Genomic DNA, 17,679 nt, shown 5'->3' with positions numbered 1-17,679 from the left:
TTTTCTCCTATGAATGTGTGGGTGGTGAGGTGATATATTGTATAGACTATAGGGCACTAAATCTGGAGTCAGGATGACCCAAATTGAAATCAGCCTCAAACAATAGCTTTGAGATACTGAGCAAGTCACCTAATGTATGTCTGCCTCAAGGTCCTTGTCTATAAAATGAGGATAATAATGGTACCTAGCTCCCAAGGTTTCTGTAAGGCTCATATGAGATAATATTTATAAAGTGTTTTGCAGAAATCTCTCTATGAATTTGTAAATATGGAAATATAAATTATCTATTGATAGTAATGATGGCAATTATAACAATAATAATCATAATCACAATAATCTGCATTAATTGAACAAGAGCCACATCAGAAGCTCACTACATGACAAAATCATAATTCTTCCCTCCAAATCAATAGGATGACATCCCTTAATAAGAATGAATCATACTTAGTCTGGACTATTCTATTCTCTTCTAATTCTAATTTATTAAGTACCTACCAGCACCAGAGGACCAGTCTCAGCTCTCAAAGAGTTTATGTTTCTGGTGGGAGTTTGGGAATGGGGAGACCTAAAATAACATGTATGGAGATAAGTAAATACAAAGTATGTAAAACATAATATAAAACATTTTCAGAAGAAAGTTAACAAGGGGAGTGAATCAGAGAAGGTCTCATGGGCAGTTGACTACTGATGCACTCTGACCAGTAAAGAACAGGTGATTTCTGCCTTCACTAAATACATGAACTCTGGCTCATTTTCTCTATTCTAGGTGCCTTAATCCTTTAAAGGTCTTCAACATTTTTTCTGTCATAGACAGACCCCTTTGATAGTCTGTTAAAGCCTATGTATTCCTTCTCAAATCATGGTTTTAAATGCATAAAATACAAAGAAATACCAAGAACAACCAATTATACTTATATATACATACATATGTATACATATATGTATGTGTGTGTGTACATATGTGTGTGTGTATATATATATAGATAGATATAGATATAGATATAGATATAGATATAGATATAGATATATAGATATATATTTTAAAATAACATAAGTCAGATTAAGACCCATACCTTAAATACTGTTGTGGAATTGTCAGTGCAATCAGCTATATCCCCTTTTAGCTTCTCCTCACATCAGTGTGATGACAGTGTGCAAAAAGACAGGCACAGTGTCCAGGATGGGAAAAATGATCATGCTGAGTCAGATCACAGATGAATTAAATTCAGTTATGGCAACCACATTTTAGGAAGGACACTGACACCTGAAGTGTGTCCATGGAAGGAAGGGGACCAGCTTCAGTTGAGGAACTAAGGAAGCTTAGCTTGGAGAGATTGATGAGGGAGATAATACAGTAGCTATCTACAAATACGAATGAATTAGAAATTTTCTGCTTCACCTCAGAATTGAGACTTAGGGAGATTAACTGATTTCCCTAAAGTCACCCAGGTAGTTAGCGTCTGAGGTAGGTTTTAAACTTAGGTCTTCTGACTCTAGATCCACTTTATTCCTCTCCATGTACTCTCTATACTGGACCACTTGCTGCTTTTTCCCACAACACTCTATCTCTTGTCTTCCCATCTTTGCATTGGTTGCCCTCCCTCACTGCTCTTGGAATGCTCTCTCTTCTCACCTCTGCCTGTTAGCTTCCCTGACATCCTTCAAGACTCAGATCAAATACCACTTTTTGTAGGAGGCCCCTTTCATGTTACTTTCTCTGAGGTTACCTTCAAGTTATTCTGTATATATACACATAATACACACACAATATCATATGCACAGTTATATTTGCATGTTGTTTCCTCCATTAAAATGTGGTTCCTTGGAAATAGGAATTACTTTTATATTTCTATTTCTCTAGCGCTGTGCCTGACACATAGTAGGTGCTTAAAAAATGCTTGCTGACTGACTAACCTTTCCACTATACTATGCTTCATTTGAACAATTTCAATACTCCATATAAGCACTTTAGGGAAGCAAATTGGTATACTTTAATAGGATTATAGGACTTAGAGTTGAAAGGAGATTAAATATGTATTCTAGACTAATCAGAGAGCTTAACAAGGCCACAAAGATAGCAAACAGGAGAGCCAGAATTAGAATCTATGTCCTCTGACTCCAAATCCAGCACTCTTTTCTCCTTTACTGAGAAGCTTTTTTAGTGCTTGGACAAATGGGGAAAGAATCAGGAATTTAGCTAATGCTGAACATGGAAAGAGATTGTGCTCTAGACTTTTTAATATAGCAACTGGAACTAAAGAGACAAGAAGGCCACAAAAAGAGCCCCAAGGATGGAGAGTATACTCTTTCTCCAAGATTATACCCCAAACTTCCTCATACTGAGCCTCAAAAAGACACTCTCATGGGTATATTTCTAGATCAAGAGCCATGAGCTCTGTGTAAGAGATCTGTCACCCAGAGAGCTCTTGAATAGTGACATCCCATTTGGAGGATGTCTGGAAATGGTTGTCATAGAGGGCAACATGAGAGGATCCCACAACAAAGTATTCTAACTGGGAGAAGCACAGTACTGCAGCTGAGGTTACCAGAAAGAAGAGAATTGGTGTCAGCCACAGTGAAACCCCAGTATGAGAGTTATTCTCCCCATTGCCTGGTGAAACAACTTCAAATTCCTTAGCCAGTCATTCAAAGTATTCCACTATCTGGTATCACTCTACCTTTCCAGCTTGGAAAAGGTTATTTCTACTACAATTACTTCTTATGATATACTTTTGGTTGGGTGGTTGGTTGTCATCCTTTCTCAAAGAGGATCAAAATGACATCACTGTGATAGAGTGGAGTTACTGTGTGTCTACCTGTGGCTAATCAGACCAATACAAGCTCAGAGTGCTCTACCACAGGTCTGGCAGATATAGTCCATGTGAACACGTGGGATGGATTCTCTAAATTTGTGCAAGTCATGTTTCCTTTGATCTGCTTCAATTCTGCTTTGCTCAAAGAGCACAGCACCTTCCCTGATGAGGGCACACCGTGCTGGGTGCTCCTGTGTCAATGTCTCCCATGTCACAAAAGCCAAACTATTGCATTTCTATTGACTGTACACTCTGTGTTGTCCCACTTCTGTGTTTTTGCTCACACAAGTCTGTTTCTAGAATGTCCTCCTTCTCCCTCTTTGCCTACAGAATTCCTAGCAAACTTGTCAAGTCCACTACAGATGCTACCTTCTGTAGCAATTTTTCCTCTGGTCTCCCCATTTTTAAAAGTATTTTCCCACTGAGCCCTCACAGACCAGGTTTTGCCCTTATGTATTTTCTGGAAATAAATCTATGCATTTTCATACGCAAGTCCCAGTCAGGCTATACAACTGATGAGGGAATGGGGTGCATCTTCTCTAAACTTCATATCTTTAGGAAGTTCACTTCTTTCCTTTCATTAGTGAGGTGGGAGAGTATGAATGTCAATTGCTTTGGCTTAATGGGCAAAAGGAGAGGTTAGTATTTCTGAAAATAATTGTAATGTAAAATAAATTGGAAGCTTAAAAAAACACTTTGTATCTCCTTGGGCACCTTGGACTTATCGATTCTTAGGTTACTAACTCCTTTCCCTAGTAATAAAAATTCCTTCTGATGAATTATATCCAATATGCTTTCACACAGGGAGCTGATAACATTATTCTGAGCTATCTATTTAAAAGATTTCCTCAGTTGATGGGTGGGGGTACAAATCGAGAGAAATGTGCTGCTTCCCAAAAGCAACCCAGGAACTTAGTGCATGTGAATCTATGACACAAGGGTTATGCCATGCCTTCTTCCATTTCCTTAAAACTCTTCAATGACTTCTTTTATTGTCTATTGAAGAAAGTCTGAATTCCTTAGTTTGACACTCAATGCTTTCCACAATTTACTTCTATTTTAATTTTCTAAGTGATCCTTTTCATATGATCTACATGAGTCATTAACTGTGTGGCTTGGGCATTTTTTTCTTGTCTACCACATTTATTTCTATGTTCATTCTGTTTTTTATGTCTGGGATATTCTTCATCACCAACATCTTCCAACCATTAAAGTCCTTCCCATACTTCAAGTTCAAATGCCATTTCCTCTGTGGAGTGTTTTCTGATTTCCCATCCCTTCTCCTCCCTGCCACCCTCATACACACAGTGGGAAATGATTTTTTCTACTTCATACCTCAAATAGCACTTAGCTTCTACTACTTCTATGTACTTATCACATTCTACTTTATATTAAAACTAATTGTATATATGTTATACCGTACCTCAGTACTATGTTTCAAATTCCATAAGAGTAGGACTTATGTCTTATTTACTTTTGTATTACTCCAGTGCCCAGGTCAGCTTATTACGTGATCTTGGAGCTGAATAAATGCTTATGGAATTGAATTATATGGCACAATCTTGAAGATCATATCATAGAATATATGTTTCTTCAAGGCAAGAGCTGCTTCACTTTTGCCTTTTTATTCTCAGCAACAAGCATAGTTCCTGGTACATAGTAATCAGTCAGTAAGCATTTAAGTTCCTACTATGTGCCAGCCACTGTCCTAACTGCTGGGGATACAAAGAAAAGCAAAACAAAAATAAAACACTCTTTCCTCTCAAGAAGCTCAAAATCTAATTGGAGAGAAAACTACAACTACATACAAAGAAACTATAGACAGGATAAATTAGAAATAAGCAAGGCAGTGGGTGGTGGCTGTAATCAAAGGCTTGACAAGATAAGATCAGTGATGAGATAAGGGAGCTTTGGATTTAAGAGAAGAAAGAAAAAGTTGAACTGGTTTACCAAGGGGCCAAGATACAGAAGGGAGGAGAATGTAGCCAATATAGGAATGATGGCTTGAGAGAGAGTTCAGGAGTGAAAGAATTGGAGGTCACAGTGAGGAATTTGGGATTGTTAGGCAGAGGGAGAAATGGAATGACTTTCAGAGGTCATGACATAGGAATGGAATCTTTGTAGGTGATGGGCAGACTAAGGATATGATCATCTCTATGTAGTTGGGGTCAGATGGAGGGGAGGTCATGGGAACTGAGGAAATTGAGGAGCTGTCAGGTTAGAGTGTTTGAAATAGTTTCAATGTGTATGTTGAAATCCTCTAATGTGAGGGCAAGAGCTGGGGAGGAGAGAAAAACTATATCCTTCAGGTCTGACAGATAACAGTTACCAGAATCTTGATTTGGTGGTACATATGGATTGAATGGACCTCAAATAAGGTGATGTTACTGAGTGATGGAGGTAGAGGGAGAGCCTCTAAATGGCAGTGGAGAACAAGGAGCTTTACAACTCTGCAACCTTGACCAGTGGTGGGGAAGGGAGTGGAGGAGGAGGTCTTTCAATGAAAGTGCTATCAGTATTGGAAAAGGTGAATAAGGAAGCTATGTTATTAAGAGGGAGCCAGATTTAATTGAGTACAAGAAGATGGAAGGAGCAGGAAGGGGAAATGTTAAAGATTAAGGCAAATTTGTTACCTATGGGGCAGGCATACTAAAGAGCATAGTGGAAGGAGTGGCTAGCTTTAGATTGTGCCTTGGGGGTATGGAGATGGGACAAAAGAAGAGGGTAATAGGAGATGGAGAATGATTTTGAATAATGTCAGGTAGGGGTTCAGAATCACTGCAATGGTGTCATTGTGACAGGTTGGGAATTTGTTGATCATTGAGAAATAAGTTTAAGTAGATTATCAACATTCTTAGGTGATTTTCCTCAGCGTGGAGACCTCACAAGACATTAGGTTATGGAGTGTAGCTGGAAAGGTCAGTAGGAAAGGTGGTACATGTAAGGGGGCAAACTCAGGCAAATTACTAGTGAAGGGAAAGTGATGGAATATCATTTCATTCTTGCCTTAGGAATAGGCTAAAGCAGGTGACTTGTAGTAGGTGTTTAATAAATATTTGTTGACTGATTCATTGATTAATAGTATTTAATGAAAATTTGTTCAACTTGATTATGCCTCCATTATTTATATAATCTCTCCTTCATGGATTGTCTCAAGTGATAGTGAGACTCAGTAGACTCTAACGATGTATAGTTTCTCAGAGGAACAATGTACACCCTCCCCTCCCAGAAAACAATGCAGTGAAGGAGAGAGGAGGCTGGACAGTCTTTGAGGCATGGTCAGCCCGACATTGTATCATTCTCATCACCAAAATAACATATAGCCAAAGAATGTCTGTAAAATGAGAATAAAATTCAGAGATTGCATGACCCAAATCTCTAGTAAAAGTCTAAATCTGAAAATGAAACATAATCAATAAAACACTTTATGAGCATGCTGGTACAACTGTTCTCATTTTTGTTTTTGGCTAAAAGAATTTCATCAATTTATTGTACACATAAAGGTGATAAATAGAGATATGAACTCCCAAACCTAACAAAATAATCATAAAGTCAATCTGGCACCTAAAATCTCAACAGCAAAGATATCAGTTATTATACACCTGAGGAAACTTACAAACCATTGCATTTATGTGTAAATATCTCTAAAAGTGTTATAAGATTTTAAGTTTCTCAATTCAGCTACAAGATGAAAATGGAAAGACTATAATACCCACACAAGAAAGCTAATGCATTTCTCTGGGCCCTTCCTCGTAGGTAGCTTTAAAATTAAAGAATGTCATTCCAAGTATGCAATTATTCAATATGTAATAAAAAAGAGAGACAGAAACATGGAATGTATTTGAAATTATCTAATTCTCAAACTCATTTGAACCTGTGTTTTTAATCTCTCTGTCTTTTTCTGTCTCTCTCTCTGTCTCTCTCCCCCCTCTGCCTCTCTCTGTCTCTGTCCCTCTATCTCTCTCTTTCTCTCTCATTCTACAGAGGTGTAACCATTCCTTTTCCATTGCTTAAGATCTATATGCTGTGAAATGCCCTACAGACTGAGAAGAGGAAAGGAAAAAAAGAGCAAAAGGACAGGTTAACTCAGAAACACAATAATCAACTCTTGAATAATTGAGTTTGTTGAACCTTGGACTTTAATTGCAGATCAGTAATTAGGGCTGTGTCAGCCTGGGAAAGAAAGAATGTTTATGACTCAAAGATTTCAAGAATTAAGTATTCTTCATTGAACATAAGCTTAATAGAAATCAAAAGTATGTGTGACTGTTAAAAGATCTTCAATTAATTAATTAAAATGTAGTATCCAGAATGAAAGAATCCATAGGTAGTTCCACTGAACTTCAATCTAGTCATATCACATCTGATATTCAATATCTGGTATTCAATTATGAGCATCACATTTCTAAACTTTTTTTAACTTATGCTCCTATTTTAAATGTAACACTATCATTTCTAAATGGCTCTCCTACTCCAACCTCCATCAGAACCCTTCCTTGAAACAAACAAATGAACAAACAAACAAAAAAAGGCAATTAAGAAACTAAATCATCTTGTTGGCCATTTCTGACAATATATGTCTAATTCCATATCTATAATTCAATCTGCCCTATGTCAAGAGGACAGAGGTGTGTTTCTCTGTTTTTTTGAAGTCATTACTATTTACTACATTGATCAATGTTTTGGTTTTTCAGTACTGTTGTACTTTTAAATTATTGTGGTCATTATGTAAATCATTCTATCAATTTTCCTTGCTTTGTTCTGCACCAATTCAGATAAGTTTTCCCAAGTCTCATTGAATTCCTCATATTGTCATTTCTTGTGGTACAATGATAATTCCTTTATATTCATATACAGTTATTTATTTAGCCATTCCGTAGTTGATAAGTACTTTGCTACTTTGATCATTGTTTAATCTCACTAAAACTGCTGAAAATATTTTTGGTATATGTAACACCTTTGTCTTTGTCCTCCATGTGATAAATGTGTAGTAAGCACAATATTTTAAATGGAACATTCAAATGTTGCACTATCCAGAGAAGTGTGATTAGAATGGTCAGGGCGCTGGAATCTATGTTACATGAAGAACAGTTGTGTGAACTGGAAATATTTAGATTGGAGACGAAAAGACAGTGAAATATCTTCAAACATATGAATGGCTATAATGTGGAAAAGGGATTAGACTTTGTCTAGCCTCAGAGTGGAAAACTAGGGTCCCCAAATGGAAATTCTTAAGATTATAGATACAAAACTAGAAGAGAACTTAGAGCTTCTCTAGTTTAACTCTTTTTTGCAGATAACAAAATAAAGGTTAAATGCTTTGCTGAAGGCACACTGTAGTATATGGTAAAGGGAGAATTTGAGCCCAGGTCTTCTGATTCCATATGCAATACTCTTTCCTCCACATTCGAGCATTTCCTAACTTTTTTAGCTCAACATAATTTTCTAACCATAAAAGTTATCTAATAATGTTGTGAGCTGCCATACGAAATAATAAGTTCTCAATCAATAAAAGTGTTCAGGAAGATGTTGATGACTATCTATCACAGATGTTATAAAAAGTTTTCCTGTACTAGGTGAGAGGTTAAAATCTAATACTAAAATAATGAATTTGAGGAGAACTTGTGGGTGATCTGGTCCAACTTCCTACCTGAAGCATGACTGACTTATACAATATTTGTGTCCACTGGCCATCCATTTCCTACTGGATGATCTCCAGTAACAGGAGACGCGCCAAGTTAAAAAAAATTCTAAGATACTTTTCTCACTCTCACTCAGGTTCTATGATTACATATGACAAGCAATACAACAAATAAGATTAATAGAATGTGAAAGGAGTATTGGCTCAATTCAGATTTAACAATTGGAATGAAATATTGGCATTCGAGTAACTTTTTCAAAGCTAAATTAATTGATGGCAATGGCAAATCGCAAGTGTGAGCTAAACGGTAGGTGTACTGTTACCACATAACCTCCAATCCAGTTCCCATATAATGGCTTACTTAACTACATAATTTGCTCAGAACAGCAGGTAAGATCCTAAGGCACTTAGAAAAATTATTTCATAAGTATTTGAACCATACAAGGAGAGAGATCTAAGAAGACAAATAGCCACTCTCCCAGCCCCATGAGTCTCTAACTGATAGCTTTTGTGACCAATCCCAAAGAAGAGTCAGCTGAAAGGATAACAGGTCAAACCTTAATCTTGATAGCTCCTCACATGGTGGGATAGGTCTTGCCTTTTCACAGATTTGGTTTGCTGGCAACAATCATTTAAAATCCTTCCATTTCATTGCATGAGGATTATTTTATACCTGGTATCATCTATGCAGAGTAGTAATGCCAGAACCTAGGAAAACCCTGGTAAATATAGCTTGTTCCACCATTTTTGTGGTTGAACTGAAAGACAGCATGGTGGAACAGAAAGAGCATAGTAGTCAGAAGACCTGGGGTCAAAACTCATTTCTGTCACTTACTATCTTTATAACTATGAGGAAGTCACTTAACTTCAATGGGTCTCAGTTTCATCCCCTGTAAAATTGGTAAATGTTGTACTAATGTCCCTTCTAGCTCTAAATCTATGATTTTAAGCTTTTCAAGTAGAGATGATGATGATAGTGATGATATGAAGCAATCTCATGAGTAGTGCTATTATTGTTGTTTCATTTTACAGATAAAGAAACTGAGACTCAGAATTTGTCACAGATCGTATGGTAATATAAAATCCACCCAAGACTTGAATCCAGGTCTTCTTTCTAGAGCTTGAGACCAGAACAAAAGGCTGATGCCCTTATGGGGTCACCTGGGACAACCTGAAGAGAGAAGACAACACTGTGGAATTAGTTTCCAAAAGCATCTAGAAAAATGATCACACTTGTTTTGGAGAATATAGGGCATGGTCATTGAGAATGGAGCCAGAACCTAGCAAAAACTCCTTGTCAATTGTTAACTGCTACTCTTCTATTTTCAAAGTAAATAATTAACTGTTAAAATATTATTTATTGTGGCCCTCATGCATTGGCCTTGGACATAAAAGTTTCAAGCCAGATTTTTCACTCACATTGATTGAAGGCAATCATGAGCCTCTAGGAAAATGTAATATGAGGGTTATGAAGGTTATCCTGAAATTATTAGTAGAGTTTTTACATAGTAACTCCCTTAAGCCTATTCTCATGCAAGGACAGACAGTTTAACTAATGAAGTGAATTGATAAATACCTTCCAAGTCTTTTCACTTGAAGACATAAAACATAACTGATGAGGTCAGTGCTCCTAATTAAAGTATCTAATGGTATGAAAAATTCCCATTTTTAATTATTCTTCTAGTGAGCTCAAAGAATTTTATTTATCTTGTCATCTATGCCTTTACAAGCCTGAGAGGTCAATTTTGTATCTCCCATAGGGCCTAGTCCAATGACCCTAGCCACTGATAGGAACTTTAAAAAAAATGTTGAATTTAATTGAATTGGTGATTCTTCTTTAGGGATGGTTATTTTTCTGTTCAGCAGATGGGAAAATTAAACTTCAGATCCTCTAAGAATCTTCATGAAAGCATATGAAGATGGTTGATTCTGATCTCAAAAGCAAATGTCAGCCATGGAAGGTTTTGATAACCCACCTATGAGGGTACAGAAATTACTTCTGTTTAAGAGTGTCCCTTTAGCATTCCTGTAAACACATCAAAGTGTAAAAATGTACAACTGGTCCACTTAACCCTGAAATTTAACAACACTTTGTGGTGCTTTATGCACAGCAGCTAGGTGGTATGGTGGGTAGAATAACAGTCCTGGAGTCATGAAGATTCATCTTCCTGAATTTAAATCTGACCTCAGACACTTACTAGCTGTTTGACCCTGGGCACTATGCCTCAGTTTCCTCATCTGTAAAATAAGCTGAAAAAGAAAATGGCAAACCACTCCAGTATCTTTACCAAGAAAACCCCGAATGGGGGTCATGAAGAGCATAACCACAACAAGTACTTTATGCAGCCAAAAAGGCAACGTATACATTTGGGAGCTTCCCTTCCCCTTCACTGCCAAGTGAAATAAATATGGGTGAACCAGTAAATGAAATACCTGTTTAGAATTTTCACTTGCCTTTTTTTTCCAGCCAAAGACAAAGTTTGTTAAAACATCATCATATTGGGCAGACTCTTAAGGAATCTAAGCATTTGTATCACTATTGCAAGTGGACCAGATTTTAAGAATCTGAGCACCTTAATGGAGACAAGATGGACCTTATATACAGAAAGACGGAAGGAGAGATCTAGGAGTGGCCAAGTAATCTGCAGGGACTGTGAGGTAATAGAATGCAACAGACCTGGACCATGTGGCCAAGGGAGAATGGAGCTTACCTAGGTTTAAGGGTAGGAAGTGGCGGGAGGCCATAAAGAGGTAAGACAGTGGAAGGCTAGGCTAGGTTAAGGGTAACAGAGAATTGGGAGATTGGTCATAGACAGAGTGAAAGGCCAGTTGATGGGATTATAGCCTTAGGCCACCAAGGGATTTGGCCATGTGGGAAAGTCCAGGGTTTTTTTTTTTTCCTTTCTGGGGTCCAGATACCAACCCCATCATTCCCCCCTCAAACAAACAGGACCCAAATTCTTTCGAGATAAGGGGCAAAGGTCTTGGCTTCTGAAAGTACTTCCTTCTGGCAAGGGGCTTAGAGCTGTCCCTGCCTTGAGGGGGTCCCAAAAAGGAGGTTGCCTGGAACCGAGCACAGGCTGCATCCAGGGAATGATCAGGGGACATTGACTGGTACCCACTTTTTGCTATCAACTGTAGGTGAATGGCCTGTAGTGTGGAAGACACAAATCTGATAGAAAAGACTGCAGGGCCCAGATGTGACAGGATAAAACATCTTTGGCTCTGTTTGGATTCAGATAATTCAATTTTCCAACCATGAGTATCAAATCCACCTCATAGCCAGACTCAGGAATAGCCAGGTGGATAACATTCCTTTTCAAAGGAACATAAGGAGGAGGAACTGAGCCAGGAGGATCCCATCTTAGACTAAGGCTAAAATTGTCCTCTCAGTTTTTCCCAATGCTGACTTCCCACCAGTATCACATTCTCTCTGAGTAGCTTGTGGTATTTCTCGCAGATGGTAGGTTACTGATTATCGATGGATTATTGTGATCCATCAGATAACTCAAAATAAAATCCCATGAGTTTTCACCTCAAACACCAAGTTTCACTGATCAAAGCTTAGGAAAAACTTTTCCAGGATTTACATCTCAAATTTAAATTTATCCTGGTGTAAAAAGCCAATCATTAGAGATTATTCCTATATAATTGCAAATTCTTAACAAGACAAAATCCTAAGAAACTTTTCGGCAAGTTCACACATTAAAACAATAACCAACAATAGCCAAATTGTTTCAGCTGTAACCAAATTATGAAAAGTTGCATGACATAACTGATACAAAAAGTTCACCAATTTGAAACTTGAAACAACCCATTACCAATCAGGTGACTTCAGTTTTGTTAATGCATTTCCAAATTACTTGATACAGAGAATCAACATCTCATCATTGACAGTTAAAACTGCAACTTTAAAAGAGTGTGCTTACCCAAGTTTGGATGCTAGCTTCTTCACCTTGAGCAGAATATGCTGAACCTGGGTGATGCTTCCAAGCAATGGTTGCCCCAGGGCCCAAAGCCATTGCCTGGGGTGGGGTGGGGGGAAGCATGCAGTAGAAGGTGATTTCAGAGGGTGTGTGTGTGTGTGTGTGTGTGTGTGTGTGTGTGTGTGTGTGAAACTCTCTTCTCCTATGAGAAGGATTAACAGATACCCTCCTGACTCAAGGGAAGGGAGTGGGAGAAGGGAGTGAAGACCAGAGTTGTAAGGAGGCATTTTAAAACTCCTTAATGTTTGATCACAAAACCTCCAGAATCTTCTAAGACATTTTTAGCTGTTCTAACTTTTCCCTATAACCTACATGATGGAGGATTCAGGGATGTAGAGGGAAGGGAATAAGTAAGCCTCAGAGAACCAAAAAGCACCTGCAGTTTTCCCAGTTCCTTAGTGCTGAGAAAATTGACAGAATTGGGTGTATGCTTCTGGATATGTCATCTGTCCTTGTCCTCTATGTTGCAGAAGGTATACCCAGGTCCATGGCCTTGAACCAGACCAGTGGACCAAGAGCCTGAGAGCATCAGGCCAAGTGTGAGATAGCCTTGTAACTGTCTGCCCAAAAAACACCTCCAAGACTTCCTAGGTGCTTGGAGAGTGACTCCAACTGCAGGGCAAGAAAGAAAGTGGGGGAGACCTATATACCTTCCAATCTTGACTGGAGAAGAATGTGGTTAGACAGTTTTCCTCATATGGGCCACCAAAATGTTGAGGTTTAGGGGTGCTGGAATCCTGAAATCATGACACATATGTCCTGCCCAAATGAATTTGACCCAAGCCTTCTTTCAGCCAAAACTAGGTTTTTTAGACCATCATCATATTGGGCAGATTGTTAAGGAATCTAAGCATTTATATTTCTAAAAAGGTAGGCCAAATTTTAAGAATCTTAGCCCATGGCTAGATTTTAAGAAACTGAGCTGAATTTTCACTTGCTTGAAACTATTTCTCACATATTTCTGAATGGGCTCCATGTGATATGATGTAATAAGTTTTGCTAAGGTTACTCAAGTGGTTCTATGTGTCAGTAGACCATTCTGGAAGCAAGCCATGTCAATCAAAATTCTGGAAAAACTTTAAATGAGGATCTGTAATTTGAGGTTTCACAACACCTCCCTTGCAATTAAAATATTAACAAGCCCAAATTAAAGACTGAAGAGTGGGAAGCTGATATAGCACTCTTGCAGGAAGATTCAATAGCAGAGATGGTATGGTCAGAGCATGGTTTCTGTGCACAGATGTAGTGCCATACTCACATGTACTCTCTGGAGAATTGAACTGGCATGTGGAGTAGGACCTTGAATGTGGAAGGAACCTATCACCCTACTTACCTTGGCATACTGCTTACCCATTGTCTATGTAAAACAAATAAAACTTGCTACAAACTACAGCCAACCTTTCAGGTTAGCTAGCTCCTATTACAGTTAATGATGTCCTTTATGTTGCTTTTTCATTTGTATGTATGAACCAGAAGAAAGAGATGTCCTCAGTCCCATCACACACACACACACACACACACACACACACACACAGAGAAAGTCATCTAACTGAGGAATGATGATCTCTTGTCAGTTATCTTGTGATGAGGATTATTTTCCAGTAATGGATTAGACTAGATAAGGAGTGGGGAACCTGTGGCCTTGAGGCCACATGGGTGCAGCCTTTTGACTGAGTCTAAGTTTTACAAAACAAATCCTTTTATTAAGGGGATTTGTTTTTTGAAGTTTGGATTCAGTCAAAGGGCTGCACTTAAGGACCTAGAAGGCCATATGTAGCCTCAAGGTCACAGGTTCCCTACCCCTGGACTAGATGGCACCTGAGCTCCTTTTTGACTGAAATTTTGTGAAAGAGAATGTGTTCCTTAAACTCCAGTTAGTTTGGCTAGAATGAAGGAGATGTGGAGGAGAAAGTTAAATTACTTTGTCATGATCAGCCTGCAGAGATTAGCATGTGAAAGCATTATTAGCATTTCACATTAGCATGTGAAAGACCTTGAATAACAGGCTAAGAAGTTGAGTTTGGACTTTACTTGGGAGGCAATAGAAAAACACTGAAGGATTTTGAGTAGAAGTGTCATATAACCAGATATATGTATGAAAAAGATGAATCTGGCAGGGTGTGAAGGTTGGATTGGAGCAGGGATAGAGTAGAGTCAGGAAGTCCTTTTAGGAGGCTATTGTAAGCATCTAGGCAAGTAGTAGTGAGGGTGGTGGTAGTGGAAATAGAGAATGGAAACAAACGCAAAAAATAATGGATCTAGAGTCAGGAAGACATGAATTAAAATCCAGCCTGAGATATTTAATAGCAGTATGACCCTGGACAAGTCATTTGACCTCTGCCTATCTTATTAGATTGTGAGCTCCTTGAAGGCAAGGACTATCTTTTGCCTCTTTTTAGTCTCCAGAACTTTTCCTGGGGCATTGTAGGCACTTAATAAATACTTGTTCCCATCCCCCTTGCCCACCCTATCAGGTAGAATTTACAGGTTCTGATAAGTAATTGGATAAAAGAGGCAAGGGTGAGGGAAGAGCAAAAAATTAATATGGAGACAGAAAATTTTCCTTTTCCTCTTCCTCCTCATAGTTGACATTTGTAAATTGCATTAAGGTTTCCAAAGTATTTTATATATGTTATTTCATTTAAACCTCACAATAGGCCTGTGAGGTAGGTGCTAAAATTATCCCCATTTTATAGATGGGACAACTCAACCTGGGAGATTAGGATTAGGTTTTGGGGAAAAGTTAATTGGATCAGTTTTGCATATGCTGTTTATGGTGGGATCTTCAGGAAACAATATCTAGTAGGTAGTTAAGATGAAATTCTGGAGTTTGGAAGGAAATTTAGAACTATAAATTTAGATTTGGGATTCATCTATGCAGAGAAAGCAGTTGTGCCCAGGCAGAGCATATGGCATTGCCAAAGGTATGAATGAAAAGAGGGCAAGTGAGAGGGCCAAGGACAGAACCTTGGAGAACACCCACATGGGGTGAGAGAGTGGAAGAACAGAGAATAAAGATTCAACAATGAAACAATTAGATAAAGACACTGAAGAGTTTGATATCTCAGAAATCAAAAGATGAGAGTATTCAGAAGGGGAAGGGCAGAGAAGAGACTGAATAATGAAGTGGAAACATCAAGTGCAGGTAACTGTTTCAAGATGTCCAATAGAAAAAGGGAAGGATGGGGCAGCTGGTGGCACAGTAGATAGAGCACTGGCCCTGAAATCAGGAGGACCTGAGTTCAAATCCAGTCTCAGACCAAACACTTGACACTTACTAGCTGTGTGACCCTGGGCAAGTCACTTAACCCCAATTGCCTAAAAAAAGAAAAAAAAAGAAAAAGGGAAGGAGAAAGCTGGGATAGAAGGGTCAAGGGAAGGCTGTTTGGAGGAAGGCTTAAGATTGTTTGCAGGCAGATGAGGAGGAGCCAATGGAGAGGTAGAAGTTCAGTCCCAGTCCCAATCCCCAAGCACTGCCCCAGGGTGGTGGCTGCTTCTGGAACTTCTGGCCCACAGACTGAAGGGGAATCAAGTGGCTGATCAGAGGGGGATTGCACGTATCTCTTTGCTGGTGCAGGATTATCTTGCTTTGCCCATGCTTGGATCTGTGTCATAGCTCTGGGTGGTATTTAGAATGTATGCCGTCTTGGGGTTGGGGAAGGGATGAGATGGGGAAAAAATTGGAACTCAAAATCTTGTAGAAGTGAATATTGAAAACTATAAATAAATTATTAAAAAAGATTTAAACTAATCCTCTATATACCCACTATAAGAATTGTTGGTAGACGCCCACTTGCAGATAGAACCCCATTAGGTATCTTCTCCTGTTTTCATATGATTTTGCATTCCTATATTAAGTCTCTGAATTTTGAAAGCTTTTAAATCTATTTAACTTGGACACCATAGGTATTTTGCATAATAAAGTTCATTAAAAAAATTGTTCTTAAGTTTTTATGAATCAAAGTTATGCCTGGGTGATTTTGAACAGCAGTTTAAACTGTCATAATGGTAAAACTCCAGTAGAGTTTATTGGCTAAGTTCTCCAGGATATTTGGAAGTCTTTATTTGTAGAACAGGAATTTGCCACTTATTAACTAACAAAATATTTTTTGCAAATTTCTGAAGTATAATTTTAGCTATCCAGGAGCCAAGATGGCAGAGTAAGAAGTAAATCACCCTCACTCTCCTTATTGACCTCTGAAAGCTCAGAAAATATTGACCCAATAAAAACCCTGGACCAGCTTAGCCAGCAGAAAGATAGGGTGCAGCAGTCTTGTAGCCCAGGAAGCTTGGGGGATTAACGAGAAAGTCCCCTCTCACTCTGGGTGAGGAGGAGCAGTACAGAACAGGAGGCATCCTAGCAAATCAGTGGCAAGCCCCATCTCAGCATACCAGAGGGAAGTCCTGAGACCCAGGCTGGTGGAGTAGGCAAGCAGCAAGACCAGGACACCACAAGTGCCTCAGTACAGGCAAGGGAACAGGTAGACACCAGCTCAGAAAACCACCATGTGTGATGGCAATCTCCAGCAGCCAAATCACCCATTGCCTCAGCACAGTTCTGAGAAGCACAACACCAGAAGGCAAAGCTCCAGGCTGACAGATATCCTCCAGCAGCACAACATCCCTATGGAAGGCCAAGGAGAGCATGAGCCAAACACCTGAGTTCAAGGCCTGGATGAGCAGGCTTCCCCCAGGGCCAGACTCTCCACCCATACAACAAGAGCTCCAGTATTTTTGACTCCAGACCAGCACCAGGTAAACATTCAAAACCCTACCGCCTCCAACTGCCAATACCTGAGGATCCAGCACACAAAGGCAATGACTAGGTCCTGGGCTCCTAGTATGAGAAGCTTCGGTAAGTGCCTCCATGCACTCCAGCAGGAGAACTCAACTTTTTTTTTTTTTGGTTAGGCAAGGGGGTAAGTGACTTGCCCGGGGTCACACAGCTAGTGTTATGTGTCCGATGGCAGATTTTAACTCGTCCTCCTGACTCCAGGGCTGGTGCTCTATCCACTGCACCACCTAGCTGCTCAACTTTTTTTTCAGTCAAAAAATAGGCAAACATCATGAGGAAAAAGCAGAATTGGAGAGTGACCTTAGATTCTTATTATGGGAATGGGGATGATCAAGGCACAAATTCAGAAGAGGACAACATTGTCAATATACCCACATCTGAAACCTCAAAGGAGAACTTGAGTCTCAAGCCAAAAAGTTTTCTTGGAAGAGCTCAAGAAGGATT

At 39.0% G+C, this 17,679-nt stretch overlaps 1 protein-coding gene across 1 annotated transcript in view; it reads right to left on the bottom strand.

Annotated features, from left to right (window-relative positions):
- TRPC7 (transient receptor potential cation channel subfamily C member 7) overlaps window positions 1–17,309 on the bottom strand; it is a 296,237-nt gene extending 278,928 nt beyond the window's left edge. Inside the window, exon 1 of the mRNA XM_078149184.1 lies at window positions 16,833–17,309. Within this exon, the coding sequence (XP_078005310.1) occupies window positions 16,833–17,309 (477 nt within the window). The remainder of the gene's footprint in view (window positions 1–16,832) is intronic.
- Between the last annotated feature and the right edge of the window lie 370 nt (window positions 17,310–17,679).

This window comes from Phascolarctos cinereus, unplaced genomic scaffold, assembly GCF_003287225.1.
Source record: "Phascolarctos cinereus isolate Bilbo 61053 unplaced genomic scaffold, phaCin_HiC Scaffold_2;HRSCAF=192, whole genome shotgun sequence".
Lineage (NCBI taxonomy): Eukaryota > Metazoa > Chordata > Mammalia > Diprotodontia > Phascolarctidae > Phascolarctos > Phascolarctos cinereus.
This window is presented reverse-complemented; position numbering and strand designations above follow the sequence as displayed.